General features: G+C 34.6%; 1 protein-coding gene across 1 annotated transcript in view; it reads left to right on the top strand.

Moving 5' to 3' along the window:
- Nucleotides 1-25,236, top strand: part of LOC150098204 (uncharacterized) — a 264,871-nt gene that overhangs the window by 99,739 nt on the left and 139,896 nt on the right. Inside the window, exons 7-8 of the mRNA XM_090406279.1 lie at nt 591-890; nt 14,056-14,349. Coding sequence (XP_090262405.1) covers nt 591-890; nt 14,056-14,349 — 594 coding nt within the window. The remainder of the gene's footprint in view (nt 1-590; nt 891-14,055; nt 14,350-25,236) is intronic.

Genomic DNA, 25,236 nt, shown 5'->3' on the forward strand with positions numbered 1-25,236 from the left:
TGACTTATGACTTAATCAAAAAATCAAAGATCTATCCCCCCCCCACACATTTAATATATACACACACACACACACACACACACACATATTTAATTTAGCACAAAATACTAGCAAAATGAACATTATCTTCTTAACTAAATCTTCTGAATTATAAATAAACCAGTCCTTCATATTGCTCTCTGTGTGAAATAGTTAAACTATAAGAAGAAAACAAGACTACATAATAAGCGGAAAATTTTAATTAAAGATATGAAGACTTCTCTTTGTCCTGTGTTTCAGCTGACTCCTTAAACCTGAAAAAAAAAAAAAAAACACTTGCAAATTTCAGCAGATATCTAAAGTCTCATCGCCGTTTATCCAACTGGACAGATTCTAATGAAATCTGTATGGGATAGTGCTTGACCATCTATGATATGCTGCCTTAAAACAGCTGAGAATATCGTGTGTTAATGATAGACACACACCTATCATATTAACTAATAAAACTGAATTTTTTTTAAATACTTATTAATCAATGTGCTGTAAAACAGTATCTTAGAGCAATAACTTTTTTTCTTTTTCTTTCTTTTTTTTTTTTTTTTTCACCATAGGGAGAACGTATTTCATACAGCATTCAGATGTGGTATTTATACCTTCGTGGGCTGCAGTATGATACTATGAGTCAGCTTCCTTATCCATTGGCCAGAGAAATTTATACCAAGGTGTTATATGAATCACTTAGCCATCTAACTAGCCATTATTCTCATGCACTCCCAAGTGAAGCAAGAATTAATCAGCTGCACTCAGATATTGTGGCAATATTGCTCTATGTTACTGAGTTGTTGCCCTATGCTTGTCTTTCATTATATCAGTTACTAGGCAAATTTGATAAATCACATAATGATGAAATTGTAAGTGCAAATATTTTGTTTCTGTAACAAATTTTTAGGAAGTATTTCAGTTACCTTATACAGAATTAATTTTGCATTATATTATTTTGCTAATTTTTATAATTGCCATTTTCATTTTAAAGAGGAGAGAGTCTCACAGACAAATCACTTGTTTAATATTTCATGTTTATTATTATTATATTTCTAAAATGTTCCAAGCTCCACCAATGAAGTGCACTCCAGTTTTCCTTATACCTATTATACTTTTACTTAAATTCAATAAGCATTGATGCACTTACCACCAACTTAGGCAATACATTATATTCATTCATTCACCACTCCACAAAAAATAATCTATTCCTTGTTCCCCTGTCGACCACATTCTTAATCATCTTGTAGGGATAGCACTTTGTGCTCCTTCCTTAATTCACATTCTTTCATTATATATATATATATATATATATATATATATATATATATATATATATATATATATATATATATAGTAGTTCTGATGCAGTTGGATCAGTCTTGTACTAAAGTATAATGACTTTCTTATTTTTACTTATTTTTTATTTCTTATTTATTTCAGTATCCTTCTCATTACTCCAATAGTTCTCTATTTTCCTTACCATTCTATTAACAAGACCCTTGAACAACTTCATTTCCCTAATCCACTATTACACCCAAATCTCATACTTTCTTAATTTCCTGCAGTAGGATCTCATTGATATAGTACTTGGCATGTCCACTTTTTGATCCAAAATATAAACTTTATATTTTGAAACACTAATCTGGCATTCATTCCACTATATCAGTTTATTTAAGTCTGCCTGAGCAGGTATCATAATAGTCATTCCTTGTCATACTCACCAAACTTTCATGATCATCAAACAGTTGAATACCTCCTTTTGATTCCTCATAATATCAGTCATGTTCAAACTGGGAAAATAACCACAGCACAGAGGTCAGTGACAGTCTGCCTTTTACCTTCCTCTGAGTCACTACTCTCCTAAACCCTACTTTTCTGGTATCTGTTTTTCCTTTATTCACACTCTCACCTTTTCCTGAAGAAATTTACATTCCTGAATTGGTTCAGTTTTCCTCCCAGCTGTTCAATTTTTCCTCCTTGAACATTTTTCCTCCTTAAAAATTTTTCCTACTTATTCAGTTTTCCTTCTAGCTGGTTTCTTGAAGACCTTAATTACCTTAAAGAATTACCTTAATTCTCTATTTTGATTCCACTATTCTACATTGCTTGCTTCTTGCTTATGAAATCCATTGTTATTATTCTACCTTTTTGAATCTTCAATTACAATGAAGATTGTCTGTCAGTTTCAGATCAAAATATCTGGTTGTTTAGATCAATAAAAAAACTTTCTTATATGTACATCTTCACATTCTACTCTTCTTAGACAACACAAATGACAATTTGCAAAAGAAAGAGCTAATAGCGCATTGCAGGTGCTGTCAGCTCTCTCTTACATGTTCTTTTAAAATGCACCATGTAATCCAACTACCTTGTTAGCATCCAGACTGAGCTGTATTTCTAACATCTTGTCCTCATCCATTTCCACTCTGTATTCCTTTCAGGAGATTTGCTCATTATGTCACCTTTCAGTTAATCATTACTTAAGCAAGTCATTCAGAAGAAAGTAAATTTTTCTGAAATTAAATAAATACAGCTATTGTTGGGGTTTTGAGTTTAATTATTGTAATAACATAAATGACTCTGCACAGTGCCTGATCCCAGAGCTACTGGTTAGAGACAGCCAGTTGTCAAGAAAACATAAAGCAAGATAAGGGACAGATAGAAACAACTGTAAAAAAGAAAAAGCAATAATAGACAGATATTAAAAATCTGGATTCAAAAATGGATTTCATAATACTACAGTTTATTGAAGAAAGATAATTTATTGTTGTTTTTAATTTTTTTGCTAAAATTCATGCACACACACTAAGAAAAAAAATCAGCATATAAAAGAATAGGGGGCATGCATCTTTACAAGATTTTTGTGAAGGATTAATCAAAAATTTTAATTCAGCACAGTATTCTAAAAAATGAAAAGGAAATACATAATAAACTAATACTTTAAATTAAAGATGTCCAGAAATTATATTCTTGGTTGAATCCTTTATCCAAGTGTAAGCAAACAAAATTTGTATACATGAAGTTACTTCACGACTGGGCAACTCATATATAGAGGCTCATGACTTCACATCATTTGCCTTAGTATCTCATAATGCAAAGCACATATCCTTATGGACATGCATAATGCTATTAATTATGGGAGCAGTCACTACCAGAGTATTTTGATAATAAGTGTGACACCTTTTGGATACTTGTATATGGAAATATGACTTCTGCATTACTTCAACCTTGGTATCACTTCTGGGTCTGTCTCCCACTGATGACACCTCAATAAAAATCTCTTCTGGGTCTAGCTCCCACTAATGACATTTGATAATGTTCATCTTTGGGTTTGTGGAGTAGAGAGGCTTTGCCTGGTGGCAGGTTTTTGCCTGTCATTGAGCGAAGCGACTACGGAGTTTCCTGTCGTAGAATCATTCAGGTCAGGAGTGATGAGTTTAGTAGTGATCCTTTAGGATCACTCACTGAGATTTAGAGTGATCTTGTTGATCACTAGAGTTTTTGGAGAGGCATCCCTCCACTTTAACATACCTCAATAAAGATCGAAACCAGTCTGGTTTGTGACCCTTCCAATAATGCATAGGATTATACATGTCTATAAGGCTATATGCTTTGCATTATGGGATACTAAGGCAAGTAATGTGAAGTCATTAGCCTCTATATACAAGTTACCCAGTCATAAAGTTGCTTCACATGCAAGCTTTGTTTGCTTACACTTGATTAAACCAAGAATATAATTTCTTGGCATTTTTAATTTATAGTATAACCAAGTGGAAATACTTTCAACAAAAAGCTGGTACTTTACATTTAATTGCATTTCAAAATTCTTATTGTATGTGTTTTTATTTTAATTGTGGGATGTCTCCAGATCTATTCAGCCCAGCCAAATGAGAATAACTGTGTTATAGAACACTGTAGCTAAACTAATTAAAGGATTCTTTGAAACAAATTGCCTGAAAGTTCAGGCCAAATTTACCGTTCACTGATTCAATTGTTATGAAGAATTTATCCAAACTCATTGATAATCTAATCTAATCCTGTGGTCTCCTCTTTAAGAGGGTTGCAGCTGATGAACGATCTGCTTCCATGCCTCTCTATTTCTTGCCCATCCAATCTTTGATGTTGTCTTTCCATTGAAGTCAGGGTCTTCCTCTCTTTCCCTCCACCATCCCCTGCAATACTATTCTGGGAATCTCTCCAGAAGAACCCCTCATCAAATGTCCTGCAAACGCTATTTTTCTTCTTTGGATACTAGCCATATAGTCTCTTTTCATTTTGAATCTTTTAAGAACCTCTTCATTGCTCACTCTTTTGATCCAGCTGATATGATCCATTTTTCTCAAGCACCACATTTTAAATGCATTCAATCGGTCACTCATCTCCTTATTGATCGTCCAGGACTCACAACCATATGTCCCCACGCTCCAGATCATTGTCTTGAGGATTCTTACTTTTAACTGTTTGTTTAGATTTCTGTTTCCTAATATGTGATATATTTGGAAAAATGCTGATTTTACTTTTTTAATTCTGTTCTTAATTTCATAATTAGATCTACTGTCTTCTGTTATCCAACTCCCAAGGTATTCAAAACTTTTTACATTTTCTATTCTTTGTCCGTTCAAAGTGATTTCCATCCCATCATTTCCTTTCCTTGAAATCTTTATCACTTGTGTCTTCTGAATGTTTATTTTCATTTTATATCTCTCATTTATAACCCTGTTCAGTCTGTTCAAAATTCTTTGCAAGCCTTCCTCTGTTTCGCTCATAAGTACAATGTCATCTGCATATCTTATATTATTTATCAGGTGTCCGTTTATCCTTATTCCATCCATCAAATCTTCCAAGGCCTTCCTCATCATCCATTCACTATAGACATTAACAAGGAGTGGGGACAACCCACACCCTTGTCTCACACCCTTTCTTATGGGGATCCATTCAGTATCCTCTCCTTCAAATCTGACCCTGGCTTCTTGAGCTTTGTGTATTCTGAACAAAATTCTCATAATATTTTTATCTATTCCTATTTTATGCAAAATATTAAATGAAACAGAGTGATTAATGTTATCGAAAGCTTTTTCATAGTCCACAAAGCATAGATATAAATCTTTATTGCACTCGATCACTCTTTTCCCCCAATATCCATAGTGTTGTGATAGCTTCCCTGGTTCCCCTGTTTCTCCTGAAACCAAACTGTGTTTCATTTAATTCCCTTTCTATCATCTGTTCCATTCTTCTATACATTGGGTTGATTAGCCCAATGTATAGAAAAAAATGATATGTTACAAAACTTTATGGAGATGAAGATAATCTGGAATGTGATCAGATAGAAAATGATGATGCCCCAGAAATTAAGGAATGGGAAACCGAAGCAGCCATTAAAAGAATAAAGGATAGGAAAGTTCCAAGAGTGGATAATATTCAAGGAGAGTTACTGAAGGCATTGGGAAAGGAAGGAATAAAACTTCTATCCATTATCTTTAATAGAAGTCTGGAGGAGGATATAATACCTAAAGACTTCGTCAGATCTATTTTTATTCCTATTCCCAAGACTACAGGAACAGTGGATTGCAACAAGCACAGAACTATCAGCTCGATTAGCCACGTTGCAAAAGATTGTTCCTGTAGTCTTGGGAATAGGAATAAAAATAGATCTGACGAAGTCTTTAGGTATTATATCCTCCTCCAGACTTCTATTAAAGATGATGGATAGAAGTTTTATTCCTTCCTTTCCCAATGCCTTCAGTAACTCTCCTTGAATATTATCCACTCTTGGAACTTTTCTATCCTTTATTCTTTTAATGGCTGCTTCGGTTTCCCATTCCTTAATTTCTGGGGCATCATCATTTTCTATCTGATCACATTCCAGATTATCTTCATCTCCATAAAGTTTTGTAACATATCATTTTTTTCCAACAAAATCTTTCCTCTTTCATCCTTCGAAGCACTGTTTTTTATCGTTCTCTTCTTCCCTGAAATCAAGTTCAAGCCTTTATAGACCTTTCTCATATCCTTTGCTGTATCATTTTCCTCTATTTCCTTGCAGACCTGATTAAGCCAATCTTCCTTTGTCTTTTTAGCCAGGATTTTTACTTGTTTATTGATCTCTTTATACCTGACTTGGGCTTCATCTTTGTTCTTATTCTTCCGTTTTCTTCTTTCATCCATTTTTTCTATCACCTCCTTAGTAATCCAGGGCTTCCTTCCTCTCCTCTCTGTCTCACCCAGAAGATCTTTAGCACATTCCTTGATTTTCTCTCTTAGATCAGTCCAGATTACTTCTAGGGGTTTATCAGTATCAATACTGTTGATTTTATTTTCTAGTTCAAATCATTGATGATCATTATACTCAAATCACATATCATGACTGTAGCAGTGTCAAAAGATGGGACAATAGCTGGCACAAATGGAAACATTATTATTATGATTATTATCTAAAAGACTCATCATGAAAGGCCCACCCAACTTGTTATTCTTACAAAGTTCTGTAATATTTCTTAAATTTATTCTCTGACAAAACACCTGCAACCAAATTTTCCACTCTTTCACTGTTTTTCCAAGCAAAATATCTAATCATGCCTTTACTAAATACAAGCTTACACAACTTCCAGGTGTGCCCTCTTATATTCTCTCTTAGATGCTATTTAAATATCTCTCCCTCAAATCATCTCCCAATATCAGTAATGTGTAAGTTAAACAATACTGTGCTTGTACAGAGCCATGTGGCATATGCCTAGTCACCTGTCTTCTCCTTAATTCTATTCCACCATACTGATAATTGTATCTATCATCTGCTTTCTTATCTGTCACCAGCTTCATATCCATTTCCATGTGCTGCAGTTCACATAATACCTAGTATAGCCATAAATACCATTACAATTTGAACAGTAAATAAACGTTTAATCTATCACTAAATCATTTACAGCTTTCAGCACATGAAACAACATGTATAACATGCATGCACATTAACCTTCATGGATGCCTGAAGTCTGTGAGGCTACATATCAATGGTGGCATGCACATCACTCAACAGAAATGCTGCCACTACTCACTCCAAATTCATCTTCAGGCTGGTGGTGCTGAGTGTGGTGTTGTTTCTTGCAGACTTCTCTCTCTCTCTCTCAAGCTCCAACCACAATTTGAAGTCCAATGGATTCAAATTGGGACTTACAGGCAGCAAATCAGATGGTGATATATTGTCAGGCACATTCACCTCCAAGTGCTTTTGTGTGGTCCTTGCCTTGTGTGCAGGAGTTGAGTCCCCAACCTAACCATGACTGATACAGGGTGACAACCTCTCTAAATCCTGGGTTCTATGGCATGTGCTATATCTGGGACATATACCCAATCATTTTGGCTGATAAATGACTCTTCAGTGATGAAAATCTCATCTGTCAAGAGGATATCTCTGTGTCTATTGTTTGCATACTGCTGGAGAAGTGTCTTTGATTTTATCACCTTCTGTGATCATAATTTGTGGTGTTACGAAGTGTCCAGTAGAACAACAATAGACTCTCACCTCCAGGTCATCAGTTGGTACACGTCATCATTCTCTGCAAAACATTCATCTCTTGCAACATTACTTTCTGTGTTCTCACAGGATTACAGAGGGGGTGTACTTTCACAGGCTGTTGCATCCTAATGCAGTTTGGTCGACATGTTCTTTGGCAGTCAGATACTTCTTCTGTACCATTATAATGGTTAATAGTACAATACACAAACATCCTGCTGATCCCAAGTGTTTTTAGTGTGTTGAAAATAACAGGTGACTGCATTTCAACCTCATGAAGTGCTATTACAGCTGCACAGTTTTCATAATCTCCCCACTACATGTTAATCCGTACAGCTAGACAACTCTCTCTCTCTTTTTTTCTCTACTGATAAACATGCAAATGTTGACTGCGCACAGCACCACTAATAGAACTAGGCTTGTGCAACTCTGTGGGCAGTGGGGGGAGGATATGGAAGTTGTAACAGTATTTATGGTGAGACTGTGTCGTTTTCTGTATACCTTTAGAAAAGCTACCAGTATTATCACGCACACCCAATTCTCCATTTACACGGTAGATTGGTTCCAGAAAAAATCGTGTAAATGAAAACCATGTAAAAAAGAATACAGTGCATATGAAAAAAAAAGAAGAATGGTTCCAGATGTGAAAACCTGATATGAACAATAAGTTACAGTGGTATCTCACTAATCCGAACTAATAAAAAACCGTGCTCGTTCAGATTAATGAATTTCCCCCCACGAGACAACAATAACTAGTATTTAAGAAAAAAATAGTCAGATTCTAATGGTACATCAATTTAATTCTGTAAATAAATTAACTGATAGAAAAAGCTACTGTACTGTAATGTAAAACAAAACAAAAAAAAAAACGGTACACAAGTTTATTTTAGTAAAAAATTTTAATTTGTATGTACCGTATTGTTGAGGATTCTGATTTAATAAAATTGCATAGTTCAGTACGTAACTTAATTTGCGTAAAAAATATCGCTTTCTTGTACACAACACAAAAAAAGTTTCACAAAACAACACACACAAAAAAGTTTTTTATTTCTTTATAAAAAAAGTCACTGATTTTCTTTTGCTTCTTGGTAGCTAAACTTTTTTCAAATGCTTCTTCTCGGAGCTGCATTAGCAACACAATTTTGTGGAATGGCGTATCATTCTGCTTAGCACATTCTATACATATTAAAACTGTCAGCTGCCTCTTCATGTTTTACTTTTTTTTCTTTGAGTTCTTCATGGTCATCATCGTCTTCTAATTCATTCTGTAGCGTCATATTTATAATTTCAGTGTCTGATTTGATTTCGAATTCACTTTCGGTTCTACCTGTAATCCATTCTATAACATCTGTTTGTGAAATATCATCATCTGGATTTCTATTTTTAATCAAATTATGCACGTTCTGAATTTCTTCTTTTTGTGTATATTTGTGATTCATTCCGACAATACAGTTTGTACTGTACAGTATAAAAATGCAAACGTGAACACACAATAAATCAAAATAGGCCTCCGGTATAACCGTGCAATTGACAGCATGAAAAAAATACTGTACTGTAATAATAATAAAATAAACAAATAATAGTTAAAATAATAATTATTAAATAAAAATAATAGTACACAAAATAATAATACGTAATAAATAAAACTCTTCTTCTTTCAAACCGCAGCTCGGATTACTGGAGGGTTCGGACTAAAGAGGTTCGGATTAGCGAGATACCACTGTATTTTCAAATTCAAACAAAACATACATACATATGAGGTGTGGTTATTAAATAATGAGACTGGTTGCAAAAATGTGGTTTATTATTACAATTGTACAACTTAATTGTTATTCCCTTCAACCTACTCTGCTCCTCTATCTATACACCATTGCATATAAATTTTCCATTGTTAGATTCAGTGCTGCAAGTTATATCTGCCTTAGTAGTACTGCTGTTTTCTCCTTTACATCATCTGCTGACTGAAAATGGTTGCCCGTCAATGTGGATTTCAAATTTGGAAAAATGTAAAAGTTGCATGGATCCAAGTCTGGCGAGTAAGGTGGATGGTCCAACACTGGAACCTTCTTATCAGCCAGATACTGCTTTACAGACAGTGCACTGTGGGCTGGAGCATTGTCCTGATGGAAAATCCAAGCATTGTTCTTCCACAGATCGGGTCTCCTATTCCTCACTCATTCTCTCAGCTTGGCCAGAACCTCAAGGTAATAATGTTGATTAACTGTTTTGACCCTCTGGTACCCATTTAACCATTACCATGCCATTGATATAAAAAAAAAAAAACGATCAGCATTGCCTTAAGTTTTGACTTGCTCATTCTTGCTTTTTTCATTCTCGGTAATGTGGGAGTTTTCCAGTGCATTGATTGTCTCTTTGTTTCTGGATCATACTGGAAAATCCACATCTCATCACATGTGATGATCTTCTTCTGCAAGTCTGGATCTGCTGTCAGCTGTTCCATGATGTCAGTGCAAATTTGTTTCCGGGTGTCTTTCTTCTCCTGACACAAGTTTTTGGGAACCATTTTGGTGCAGACTTTGTTCATGTTCAACTGCTCATGCAAAATTTGTCATACAGTCTCCTTATCAATGTGCACCATGTCTGCTATCATCAGAATGCTTAATCGGCGATTGTTGCAGACAATTTCATTCATTTTCTCAATGTTTTGTTCGATTGCTGCCGTGACAGGACAATCCAGTCATTCGTCATCTTCAATGTTTTCTCGACCTTCAGCAAATCATTTGTGCCATTCAAACATTCAAACATGTGATGTTATATTATTACCGTACACCTCCTGCAACAGTTTTGAACACTCAGTCGGCGATTTCTTTAATTTCACAAGGAATTTGAGATTAATGTGCTGCTTGAGTTTAATGTTAGACATTATTCTGGCAAAGCAACTTCACATGTTTCTTTTATAACTGCCTACAGACTAACTACGAGCGACAGCAAACAAGGAACCTTCTAAGGTCATTCATGGCGCAAGCGCATCCCACTGCTACAAGTACATCATTCACAGCACACCTTGTCTTGTTATTTAATAGCCACATCTCATGTGTATGTGTGTGTGTGTATATATATATATATATATATATATATATATATATATATATATATATTAGGGTTACCAAGTAATTTTATAAACTCGGTTATTTACTCCTAATCCCAAGTAAGCAAACAGTTAAGTTTGCGCCTGAAACGTAGTTCAAGTCTAAAGGTGGTGCAACACCAGGGCAACTCATTGTAAAGGTGGGTAAAGCTCGGATCACTATTCTTAGTATTTTTCATAATGTAAAGCACATCTCACTAAGAGATGTGTACGGCAGTACATTATAGGTGGGGTCACTACCCGGACCGGTTTCAACCTTTTTTGAGGTCTCCTCAGTGAGTAGCTAGACCCTAAATACCAAGGTTTTAGTTATCAACTTTACAGAGCCTTATCAACTTTACCTATGCAGGTTGCTAAAAAAATTTATTTACATCTATATCTCCTCCAGAGATTATTCAAAATAAAAACACCTTTTAGCAAAATAAATACAGAGCCTTATCTACTTTACCTGCATAGGTAAAGTTGATAAGGCTCTGAATTACTAAAACCTTGGTATTTAGGTTTTAGTAATACAGAGTATTTAGGGTCTAGCTACTCACTGAGGAGACCTCAAAAAAGGTTGAAACCACTCTGGGTAGTGACCCCACCCATAATGTATTGCAGTATACATCATGGGTAATTTACTTTACATTATGGGAAAATACTAAGAATAGTGATCAGAGCTTTACCCACCTTTACAATGAGTTGCCCTGGTGTTACACCACCTTTAGACTTGAACTACATTTCAGGCGCAAACTTAACTGTTTGCTTACTTGGGATTAGGAGTAAATAACCAAGTTTATAAAATTACTTGGTAACCCTAATATACATTATTCCCAAGGTAAAAAAAATTATTCACACACACACACACACACACACACATATATATATATATATATATATATACACACCCTTAAAGAAAGATACATCTCTTATGTCACTAATAAATTCAAAAAAGGTCCAAATACACCTATGCATATGGCTATTAAATTTTATTCGCCATCACTTTCTGACAGTAGCCGCATTCTTTAGTGTGAGACTGGAATTAAATCACTTCCATCACTTGAAACACTTTAGCTGTTCTGCTCATACTGCAATGGCAAAACGTTCAGTAAAGAACTAAAATTGGAACTAATTTCCTATAATTCTGAAGTTTTTTTTTTTTTTTTTAACACAAACTGGAATTAATTGTTGAAATCCTGTTTTGACTAGATCTTTGTATAATTCTTCATATCACACCATACATTATTTCAGTTCACGTGTAAACTGTTCAGCTTGTTCAGTATTTGGATCATGTGTAAGGAAATGACTTTGCAATTTTACTAGCCATTTGAAGCCCTTCTTTAATTAGTCCTGCAGTGAGTAGACTCTCTTCATCATCATCACTTTTTTCTTTTTCATCAAGATTCTCAAGGACAGCTTCTATTATTTTGTGATCACAAACAGCCTTGTCAACCATTAATTCTTCAATATCTGCAGACGAAAAATCATCAAATCCTTCTCTGCCAACTGCATATGCTAATCTGATGATATTGGGATATTCAGTTGTATGCAAAGTTACAGGGTTTTTCCTTTTTCACACATTCTGGCCAAGTAGCTTTCCAGCATGCATTTAAAGTTTGATGGTTTCAATTCTGATAATGCCAACTTAGCGAGTTTGATGCAATCCAAAATAGAAAATTTCTTCCTCATATCAGTAAATGTCAGTAAATTATCTAGTTTATCCAAAATGTATTGGAATGTTATTCTTATGTAGTAAGTTTTGAGGGTAGCAATCACACCCTGGTCTAGTGATTGTATTAAGGATTTTGTATTAGGTGGCGAAAACAAAATTCCACATTTGGCTGTTCTAAAATAGGATGAACAGGCACATCGTCTATAATCAATAAAACTAGCGTTTAACTTCTGGAACATTGATGGAACCATTCATTAAAAATTTCTTTTGTAACCCAACCTTTTTTAACTGCCTTCCAGTGCATTAGTAACGTGTTAAAATCCACACCTTTCATTGCCTGCAGTCTTAGGGATCGATTAATGAGTAATGGTTTTAATATACGATCTCCTGAAATAATAATAGAATGACATGATCCTTAGCTGCTTTAAAGCCACCAACACTTTTTTTGTGATTTCGCTATATAAGTTCTACATGGCATTTGTCTACATTCTGTAGCATAGAGTAATCCCTGATATTTAAAACATTGAGGGGGTTCCCCAAAATTCAAGCTTAAGTACATATGTACCATACTAGGAAATGATAATTATAATGGAAATATCATTTTTAACCGAACTGAATTCATACAGAAATTTTAAAAATAAGAATCATTTGAACCACATTAAATCAAAATATACAGTGTAAAAATAGAATTGCTTTTGTTTTCTAAACCATGTTATTTCGAAATTGTGTAAAAAAAACTCTGTGAAAAGAGAATTAGCTGTATCTTTATTCATCTCACCTGCCACTTTATTATAAAATGTAAGTAAATTTACCTACCCTTCACAAAGCCTTGCTTCTCTTCTCATAGCATATCATATTCCTATTCACTCATTCTTGAACTGTGGTCTTAACCAGCTTTTTAATATCTTCACCATCACTATGGAGATACTGACCAGGATGTAATTTGCTACCTCTATCTTGAAGCCTTCTTTATATAAAGCAGCTGTTTTTTCCTCTTTTCACATTTCCTTGGGAACCTTCCAGTGCATCTTAAATTAAACAACCTATTCAAGTGCTTTATATAGGTTCTTCAGATGCACATTCTAATTATGTTCTGTAAGATAAATAAATTCAGAAGAGCAAATCTAGATTTCTTATATAAATTTTCACAGAACAGCACTATTGCAGATAAACACCCACCTTCCACCGCTCAAACATGCTCTTGGATAACAATGATAACTACTAGGAATTTAGACCTATGGCATTACTCTTTATTATATTGTAGGCTTATTTCTTCTTGTGTGGTTCTAATACATAGTGCATAGGATATTATGGATGTCAATTACATGTGTTCTCTTGGCCAGTTTGCCTGTTTTGCAGGATGAAAAATTCTGAGTTTCCAGGAGGAATAAACTCTGCCACTCCATATGAGACCAACTAACTCAGCTTTAATTGAAAAGCATTGATAACATTTCTTTGCATTCTAGACAGGGATTTGAACCCAGATTTTTTCAATGAAAGGGTATTGTTGAAATTGACTGAGCTATGGAGGCACTTCCAGATCTGATCAGCACACAATAATATCAAATTACTTGTGTGTTATCTGTGAATGATTTGTAAATTTATGATATTTTTTGTGAATTTTTGTAAAATATAAAACAGTATATCTTATTTAAAGCTACTCTAGTTTAAATTTATTAATATATATTTTAATATGATAAATATATTAAAATATATTTATAATATGCTATTGAAATATATATTTCAGTGTATTTTTGTTTTCAGTCATCATTAATTCACTGTATCCACAGTTACTGCTGTACATTGCTCACTGTATTATCAATAGTTACCTCTCCTCTAACCAGTGTTTACAGAATATTTAAGAAAGGTTTTCCATCTTCTTCACTCTCTTCTCTCCATTCAAATGCATCACAGAATATTTCACCATGGTTATCTTGGATACATCCAACATTATTCCCTCTAACAGGAAAAGGGCTACTTATGTCAAATGTATTTGTTTGGCTATCTGTCAAATTGTGCACATCTTGGAAGGAGATTGATCCTCTTCTTATCATGAAGGTAAATGACTCTTTTTTTAGAAATCACTAAATGGAAATACAGATTCAATAGGTAATGATGTTCCAATAAATTGTAATTTTAAATATTTATTTTAGCTTGAAATTGAAAATTTTAGTAAATTTACAGAAATCGATATTAATATTCTGAAAATTAAATGCCATGTTATAGTAAAACTTAAATATAAGCCTCTCTTATATAAAGCATCAGTCCAGATATTCAGCCTATTTTCAAACTCTATCATTCTGTTACTCTTTTATACAGTAAAAGACTAGAAAAGTGTATCAGAATTTTGACTGAGTATTTATTTAGTATTTTTATTAAATAAATCCATGATATTTAAAATGCATATTTAACTCCTTAAGATAATTTATTAAGCTAATCCTGATAATTTTCTTAGAATTTTGGAAGTAGTTGCTGGGTACTTATGACATGATGCACAGCTGTAAAATTTGTTCATTCTTTATGCAAAAATGTAAGAAAATGTTGAGGAGCCAATGGGTCAAGTAATTTGATGCTGAAAATTTCTTATTACCATATGTGGTCAAAAAGACAGCCAGCAGTTGTGGAAATCATCAAATATTAATGAATTAAATATTTTGCAAGAACATCTTTAAGTACATTATTCAATTGTGTATATTCTTATTTGGTATAAAAATTTTTTTCAGTTCCTCTGTATTGTGTCCATTTTAATTAAAGCTAACTTCTCTCATATGAAGATTAATATATACTCTCATCCTAAATTTGAGTTTTTCTTTTGATCAATTTGATCACTTATTTGTGCCTATAGTCCCATAGGAAGGCTCTACTAAGGAAGAAATGGAGGCAGCTGACATAAAAAAGGAAAAATGGTCCTTATGGGAGATCTAAACAGCACAGTAGAAAATGAATACCAGACATATAGAAATGTTTGGGAAAATTTAAAGAAAAGAGCAGAGCCATTAATATTTGCAACTACTTGCTGGATTTATGTTCAGGACATATGTTAGTAATGAACTAGTCATTATTAATTCTGTATTCCAACATAATTATGGGAACAAATTCACATAGAGAGAAGGCAGAAGAAATAAGAAAAGTCTCATTGACTATGTTATTGTTGATATTGATGTCATTGGGCTAGTTCAGGACATATGACTATACAGGAATAGCAAATGATCAACATTCAGTTTTGAATATGATAAAAATGTATCACATTTTCTTATTTTTCTCTGAGCGAAAACAAAGAAATATAAGAAAGTGAAGGGATATGTAAAACCTGCTAAATAAAAGTCATGGGAAGAATTCGATAAAAATATAGATGATAAATATCAGAAGGTAGCAAAATATTTTAGAGGCTATGAAAAAGCTTAAAAATAAAGAAAACAGTACAATACAAGGATCCAGTGATGATAAAGGCAACATGAAAATTGAAGATATTCTAAAAGTCTTGTTATTCTAAATTAGTTTGAAAGATTGTTAAATGAAACAAAAAGTGATGGAAGAGTGGCAGAAAATATTCAAGAGGAATGCAAGCCCTGGTAAGACTTTGATAAGAATATAGAGGATGATCAGTAAGGTAGCAAAATATTCTTGAGGCTATTGAAAAAGGGAAAAGAGGATTTTAACATGATCTAGAGATAATAAAAGCAACATGAAAACTGAAGATATTCTGGTGAGTCTGGTGTAATTACTTTCAAGGATTAAATGAAACAAGAAGTAACAGAAGGATGGCAGAAAATATTCAAGAGGAATGCAGTCAGTATTTGATATTTGACCATACTCAAATAGGGAGGGTATGAAAATTTTTCATTCAGAATCATTGGAATAGAGCTCCAAGAACTTTCCAAATGAACAGCTGTTCAAAATGCTACAATTATATGGTGTACATATAATTAAGCAGTACATAGTCTATATTGAAATTATAAGGTAACATTTAGAACTGAAGAAGATATAGGAAATGGTTTTATGTAAAAATTAAGTTTAAGAGTAGTGGATGTTATATATCAACTATTTTTCATTACCTATATGGATTACATTATAAAGGAAAGTAACATTAAGTCTGATAACCATTTTTCAGATGTTAATCTCTGTTCTTTACTTTATGCAGATAATGTTATACTCTTAAATAAACCCAGTAAAAGTTTTCAGGAGTCCTTAAATAAAAATTGAATAATGGCAATAACAAATTGTGGTATGAAAATAAGCAGTAAAACAAAGTCTACTTTTATAGTCTTTGTTAGCCAGGAACATTGAAAACTTCAGCTGCATTCTGAATGGGGAAACCTATAGAACCAGTAAAACATTTAATCTATTTAGGCACAATGTTTAGTGAAGATGGCAAATTAAATATAGAAATAAATGATAGAATAAACAAACCGGAGTTGACTGGATAAATTTATATGAAACAAGGGAGAAATTAGTCATACTGTTGACTAGCTGCGTACAAGACAGTGTTTAAAACAATTATATCTTATGGATCTGAGAGTAAAGAGTAAAGCTAATAATAATGGTAAGTACCTGGGCATTCTGTTTAGGGCAAGCTAGTCATTATTAATACCATGTTCATAAAGATGTGCACAAATGTGTCTTGTGTCTTCTCTCCATGTGTTCACATGGAGAGAAGACACAAGAAATAAAAAAGTATCATACTAGATCTGGACATAAGAATATACAGAAAATTTGAAATAGGAACTGATCACAATTTCGTTTTGAATAGGATAAAACTGAATGCCATATTGAAAGGTGTAAGAAATTTTTAAAAAGAATCAAAGTTGATCCTCTTTCAGAAGTGAATTGTATACTCGAATACACAAATTCTATTGAAGAAAAAATGAAAGAGTTAGAAACCTTGGAGATATTCAGTGACAGATCCTGAAGAGAACATTGATTAATTCAGCCAGAGGGGCATGTGGTGAGGTTGTCTGCAAAGATAAAAATCACTCAGAGCTCCATGGTGGACTTGGGAAGTTAAAGAGGCAAGCATAGAGAGTTAAACAGGAAAGCATATTAAAAGTTTCTAGAAAATAAGCCAAGTTGTGTTTTCTCAGTGGAAACAGAGAGAAATGTAAGAAAGCAAAGCACTTTTTAAAACTAGCTGAGTAAAAGTGAAAAGACTTGGATAAGTGGATAAGAAGAAAGAAAATAAAAAATCAGGAAGGTGACAAAAAATTGCAGAGGCTATTGAAAAACTTAGAAATGAAGGAAGAAGTAACTGTAATAGGAATCAGTGATGATAAAGGTGGCTTAAAAATGAAGATAAAGATATTCTAGATGTTTCTAGATGTCTTTAGTAATTATTTAGAAAGACTGCTAAATGAAACAAGCAGTGGCAATATGGTAGTAAAAAACATTCAAGAGGACTTAAGTCAGGAGCGCATATCAATACTTGAGGTATAAAAATTCCATCAAAAACCTGAAATGTAGGAAAGTAGCTGGAGTAGATGATATTTGACCAGAAATATTCAAATATGGAGATACAAAAGATTTATGATGATTACACTGCATAATTCAAAAGGTCTGTCAGAGGTTTGAATTCATGATGATTGGAGTAGAGCTCATAGTATCCACCTGTGAAAATGGAAATAAAATTAAATGTGAAAATTACAGAATAATTTAAGCATGCTTGAGAAAAGGTTAAGAAAAATTATGGAATGGAAGTTTGAAAAACAAGCAGGGTTCAGGGCATATAGAGGTTGTCAGGATCACATTTTTACTTTAAGACAAATAGTTGAGAAATCATTAAAAGATAACAAGGATTTGTATTTGTTTTTAGATCTGGAAAAGGCATATGACAAGGTGCCAAGAAAAGCTTCTCCACATGACACAATTGTATTGTGTAAATGGGATATTATATTGAGCAATACTTAAGTCTATATTTGAATTGTGTGTTGGTTTGATGTTAAATTGTGTCTTGTAAAATAAACATTCATGTTATCTCTGCTGCTATTCATCATCTATATGGATCACATTATTATTGTTATCAACAGACCTCCATGGAGTCAAGAGACGAGACTCATCATGGGAGGTCCCACTCTCACATACACAGCTCCATATCTCAACTTAAATGCATTCACTGTCCTTGCACTTACCACACTCTCAGGCAGTGCATTCCAGTCACCCACCACTCTCCATGAAAAAAATCTACTCCTCACCCCCTTGCTCCTAACACCTTATACAGCTTCCAGGGATGGCCTCTCATACCCCCCCCCTGTCTCCAGATATTCTATGAAACTCTCATCCATGCTAATCTGATAATTATCCCTTACAAACCTATGTCTCAATCATGTTTCCTCTCTTCCTTCTATCCACTAGGCTCTGAATTTTAATTTGCATTCTCTCAATCTGTCCTCATATTCCAGAGATCAGAAACCAACTTAGTTGTCTCTGGATCCTCTCTAACATCTCTTCATCCTTTTGAAAACCTGGTGACCAAATCTGTGCACAGAAATCCATATGCAGTCTGATCAAAGTCTTGTACAATGAAATCAAAACATCCTTACTTCTACACATCAGTATTCTCTACATCAGAGATTCTCAACCTATGGTACACGTACCACTGGTGGTATGTGAGCCACTGCCTTACTGGTACATCTAATATCTTGAATTAAATATAGTAGTATGCCACTGGAAAAGGTTGAGAACCCCTGCTCTACACCATTTCCATAATTTGCTGTGTCATCCTCACAATTTTAGCAAATTGCTCATGAAATTTCAAGTCCCTGTCCACCACAATCCCCCAAATCCTTCATCTCCTCTGCCTCCTCCTAAATATCCCCACCAGCCCTATACTCCCATCCTTGCTTCCCGAATTTTAAAACCTTACACGTTGCAACATTAAACTGATATTCCCACATACTTGTCCATTCAGACAGTCTATCTAAGTGTTCTTGCAAAGCTACAACATCTGCTCTACTTCTAACTATCCCTAACTTTGCATCATCTGCAAACAACTGTATATCACCATTTAAACCCTTTCCAATGTCATTTACATACAAATTAAACACTAATGGCCCCAAAACAGATCCCTGGGGCATACCACTAGTGACTTCCCCCTTCTGGGATATCGCTCCCTATACACAACCTGTTGATACCTATGACAGCCAGTCTCCAATCCAGCACACATATAAGTGTGCTGGATTGGAGACTACCCCATCTGTTCAGTATAAGTACTAGTTTGTCATGTGGCAATCTATTGAAAGCCTTTGCAAAATCTAAATATAGTACTGTACATGCATCTCCCTTGTTCAATGTATTTGTCACTTTGTTATAATAAGTAAGCAGATTACTAAAACACGATCTTTTTTTAACAAACCCATGCTGTCCATCCAGTTTTGAATTCTTGTCCTCATTAGCTTCTCCAACACCTTGACCACAATTCCAGACATGCAGATTGTCTTATAATTTGAAGCCTTAGTCTTATCACTTCCTTTATGAAATAGAACAATTTTGTCATCTTTCCATTGGGAACTAGGCTAATTTAAGACATGTTAATGATGTACATTAAGGCTGTTGTTTTTTGTGTGTGTTTGCCTGATGTGGAATTAAAAATCACAAGAATGAAAACTGTAAGAGAAAAATGCCAAATGCTCTAACTTTGAGGGGGATCACCCAGCATCCTGAGCATGCCAAACATTGAAGGATGAAAAAGGAGATCCAGAAATTAAAACCAGAGCAATGCATCACTTATCAGGAAGCAAAGAGGCAGAATGCCATGACAGTATAAACAACATCTGTTAAACTTTCTTCCACTAAAAAAGGCAACTGAAGAAAGTGTCAGTTCAGACATTGACATGTATGTCAGTCCCACCTTCTCATAACTAATCGTCCTTGAAAGATATGACTTGCTTGCTATCTCCTTACAGCAAATCAAAGAGAAAAATTGATATTGACTCATTCCTGAAGACATTACAAAAATAGTTCCACTAAAAGAAAATCTTCTTATTGAAAAAGTAATGAAACATGCACCACAAAGGATCAGAGACATACCTCTTGACTCTTTAATAGATCAGATATTATGGATTCCTCTACTCCGCAAGATCATCAAATTCAACTCAGAAGTTGAATTTGATGATCTTGTGGTTGATATTCCAGAAGAGAAGTCTGAAAGTCTCCACAAGTCTGAAAAAAGAAAAAATCCAAGACTAATGAAAACAAAACCTCTCAAAAGGAAGTTAGATGGACGGTACTGCCAAAAAAGAAAAAATATAGACAAATTCAATTTCCTCTCTTATGTACATCATTAATGAGATAAGTGCTATAAATCAATGAACATCCTTCACACCTTATTTTCCATCTCCTGGGGAGCTAACTGATGTACTTTGCTTCAATTGCACAGGATACTGATTATATCAAATCTTGATTATGGAGTCTCAAGTCAAGTTCTGCCAGAGAGAGTGCTCTACTATGGTTAGACCCTGTTCATCATCAAGCCATAAAGAATTGCAACTGGAATATTTTGAATTTGCTGATTCCTAGTCTGTGTGTTGAGGCAAGTGAACCACCTTTGTCACTTTGATGTCAACAGTTGTCTCTATTATATGCTATAAAAAATAAAATCCATGCCAGATCATATACCATGTGCTCAACTGTTTTTTTTTTGTCCATGGTGAGAGAATCTTCACAGCACTCATCAGACTGCCATATGACTCTTTGGCTTGCGAATAAAAGCTCTCTTACATTATTAAGATAGACAACATAGCTAAGAAGCAACTAAACACAACTCTAAACACATTTCCACCATGGCATGCATACATAAAGCAAAAAGCTACATATCACCATGTAGCTTTTCCTTTTATAGGCTACCCAAATCTTCAATTCCTCTGTTTGTCTACTGGCAACAGTTTCAAGCTCATAGAATTGAATACTCTGATTTTGTACCTATCTACACAGATGATTCAAAATTAGAGACACTAATAGGATTTTTTTTTTGAAGTCTTCCCAGACACACAATATCTCTCTAGAATGTAACAACTTTACGACTGAGCTGTATGCTATGGAACTTGCACTAAAATATATAAAATTGCATTGCAACCGAATATGCAAATGTGAGTTACAAAAATGCCCAGCGCCTTCCTGAATCCAACATCTCCTCTTCCAATTAAAGAAGCTACACCTAGATATATGCTTCTGTTGGATTCAAAGCCTTGGAATCAAGGGAAATAAGACTGCAGATACTGCAGCTAGGTCAGTTTGTTTCTCAAGTCTCCATCATATGCCTGTCCCACAAACTTCCAATTAATCACAAACTTCTATCCCAGTGTCAGACTTCATCAAATCGAGAGACAAATAATAAGCTCTAATCAAATTAAACCTGAAATTAAATTTGGTAGTCTAGTCTGTGCTGGGGGGGGGGGGTGCATAAGGGTCAAAGACTTAACTGAGAGGAGACCTCCACATAACCTTTAATGGAATGCGAGGAACTGATAAGGGCTTCTGACCTAATGTCCAATCCTCACCTTCTTGTGGTGCACCCTGTTGGGTATCTACTTGGATACTGAATGAACGAAGATGGGCTGGCAATTTGGGATTTATCCGACCAAATTGTATTCTTATTGGTTAAACCAAAATAAAAAATGATGGTATGACATGACAAAATTTCATGATGGCTGGGGCGTCGCCTGGTTAAACAAGGCCCCCGTTGTTTTCGCCAGGGAACCATGGCGAACAGCAAAAAGTCAGCTACTGGAACAAAACTGAAAACAAACCCCAACTCAACATCACCAGAGTTAAAGATCAGTACTATCAACATAAGAAGCCTGAATGGCAAAGAAATGGAGCTAGCTGAGGAATTAGTTAAGTACCAGATCAACATAATAGGGGTGACTGAAACAAAAAAGACCAAAACTGGTGAGATCTTTCTGAGCAATAAATACAAAATGTTATATTCAGGCAATGACAATCAAGGAAAAGAAGGAGTAGCCATAGTATTCAACACAAAATACGAGGCTCATCTTCTTGAATGACAATCAGTCTCAAGTAGAGTAATGTGGGCAAATATGAGAATGGGGAACTGGACAATGAGACTTATTTGTGCCTACGGTCTCACAGAAGGTTCTACTAAGGTAGAAGAGGAGGAATTTTTTGAGGCTTTAGAAAAAGCAACTGACACAATGAAAAAGGAAAAGTTGGTCCCTGTTGCGGATCTAAACAACAGAGTAGGAAATGATTGTGAGACATACAAAAATATTTTGGGAAAATTTGGAGAAAAGAGCAAAGCTAATAATAATGGCAAACACCTGTTGGATTTCTGCTCAGGACATGGACTGGTTATTACTAACACCATGTTCCAACATAAAAATGTGCACAAATTCACATGGAGAGAAGAGGCAAGGAATAAGAAAAATGTCATTGACTATGTTATTGTTGATAGTGATGTTTTCTCCCTGGTGCAGGACAGCAGAGTATACAGAGGATTTGAAATTGGAAGTGATCACTATTTAGTCTTGAGTAGGATAACATTGAATTTCATATTGAAAAGAATAACATGTAAGAAAGTTTTAAAGCGAATAAAAGTTGAGCAGCTCTCAGATGTGAACTGTAAACTAAAATACACAAAGATTATTGAAATAAAAATGAAAGAGTTTGAGAACAGGAATCAAACCTTGGTGATTCAGTGGCAAACTCTGCAGAAAACATTGATTGATTCTGCCAGAGAGGCATGTGGTGAAGTTGTCTGCAAGGATAAAAAAATCAGAACTCCCTGTGTAGACACACGAAGTTAAAGAGGCAGTGAAGGAAAAGAAGAAAGCATATCAAAAGTTCCTGTCAAATAAGTCAGCTTGTGCTCTTAGAGAATACAGAGACAAATGCAAGAATGCTAAACACTGTGTAAAACTAGCTAAACAAAAGTCATTGGAGGACTTTGGCAAGAATATAGAAAATAAATATCAAGAAGGTGGCAAAATATTCTGGAGGTTGTTGAAGAAGCTTAGGAATGGAGGAAAGAGTGCTGTAAAAGGAGTTAGAGATGATAAAGGTGACATGAAAAAGGGAGAAAAAGATATCCTTGAAGTATGGAGTAATTACTTTGAAAATCTGCTAAATGAAATAAGCAGTGATGATAGCACAGTGGTAAAAAACACTGACCAGGCATGCAGTCAGGAATACATATCCGTACTTGAAGTAGAAAAAGCCATCAAAGGCTTGAAATGTGGAAAGGCAGCAGGAGTAGATCATATTCGACCAGAATTTCTGAACTATGCAGTGCAGCCACTGTAAGACTCTTATACCACCATACTTCAGCATTTCTCTACTCCAATCATCGGGACGAATTCCCGATGATTGGAGTACAGCTCTCATAGTACCCATATATAAAAAGGGAAAGAAAACTGAATGTGAGAATTACAGAGGTATTTCCCTACTGAGTGTTCCTGGCAAGATCTATGCAAGTATACTTGAGAAACGGTTGAGAAGAATTGTGGAAGAAAAGCTTGGTGAAGAACAAGCTGGATTCAGGCTATATAGAGGCTGTCAGGATCAGATCTTCACTTTACGACAAACAGTCAAGCAAGCATGGGAATACAACAGAGATCTGTATTTAAGTTTTGTCGATTTGGAAAAAGCATATGACAAGGTACCAAGAGAGAAGCTATTCAATATGCTTCAGTTATATGATGTCAATGGGGCATTATATCAAGCAATACTTAGTCTTTATTTGAGTTGTAAGTCAGCAGTTAGAATTGAAGGAAGTACAGGAAGATGGTTTAATGTTAAATCTGGTGTGAGACAAGGATGTACATTATCCCCTCTGTTATTCATTATCTGGATCATATTATGAAGGAAAGTGGTATTAAACATGATATCAAAATTGGAGATGTTAATGTCTGCAATTTTGATATCATATAAAGCAAAGAGCTAATGTTAAAGCTCTTTGCTTTATACGGATGATGTTATACTTCTAAATAAATCCGCTACAAGTCTGAAAGATTCTCTGACTAAATTGAATAGCTGTTGTAATAGATATGGTATGAAGGTCAGCAATAAAAAGACAAAGACAATGAAAATAAGCAAAATCATTGAAAATGTCAACTGTGTTGTGAATGGAGAACCTGTGGAACAAGTAAAACATTTCAGCTACTTAGGCACGATTTTTACTGAAGATGGTAAATTAAATATAGAATTAGGCAACAGAATCAGCATAGCTAATATGGTAGGAAGTCAATTGAATAAATTCATATGGAATAAGAGAGAAATTAGTCGGAACACTAAATTAGCTGTATACAAGACAGTGTTCAAACCAGTTTTAACTTATGGATCTGAGAGCTGGGTCAGAAATAAAACACTTGACCAAAGACTGGAGACTGCAGATATGAGAGTCCTGAGAAAGATTATAGGCATGAACAGATGGCATCAATGGCAATATCATATTAAAAACGAGGATATTAGGAAAGAACTTGACATTGTCAACATCCAGGAATGCATTAGCAGAGCTAATCTCAGATGGTATGGTCACTTAAATAGAATGGGAGAGGAAAGATTAGCAAAACAAGTGTTCTCTGCCAGGTTGGCAGGAAAACGCTCCAGAGGAAGACCAAGATATAGGTGGATTGATACGGTACAAAGTGCCTTAGACGATAGAAATATAAGATCTGATAATGTTGGAGTCTTGACAAGTAACAGACTGATTTGGAGGAAAATTGTAGATAGTTAGTTAGTAATGATTTAATTTTTTTCATGTAGTACTATCATATCCTGTACACCCCATGAGGATATATGGCAGGAATTTGATGATGATGATGAGTCTGTGCTGGGACCATAAAGAGGAGTTGTTTTTGTTTGACTCTGCATAGGTCATGGTCATCACACACACTCTTTTGTATTGATTGAGAGTGACTTGCCTGTTTTTTTTTTTTTTTTTTTTTTTTTTTGCATTTTCCTCCCAATAGTAAGGGAAGAAAATGCAATGGAGCATGT

Source organism: Typopeltis vanoorti, chromosome 16 (assembly GCF_054136105.1).
Source record: "Typopeltis vanoorti isolate ZY-2024b chromosome 16, IOZ_Tvanoo_1.0, whole genome shotgun sequence".
Lineage (NCBI taxonomy): Eukaryota > Metazoa > Arthropoda > Arachnida > Uropygi > Thelyphonidae > Typopeltis > Typopeltis vanoorti.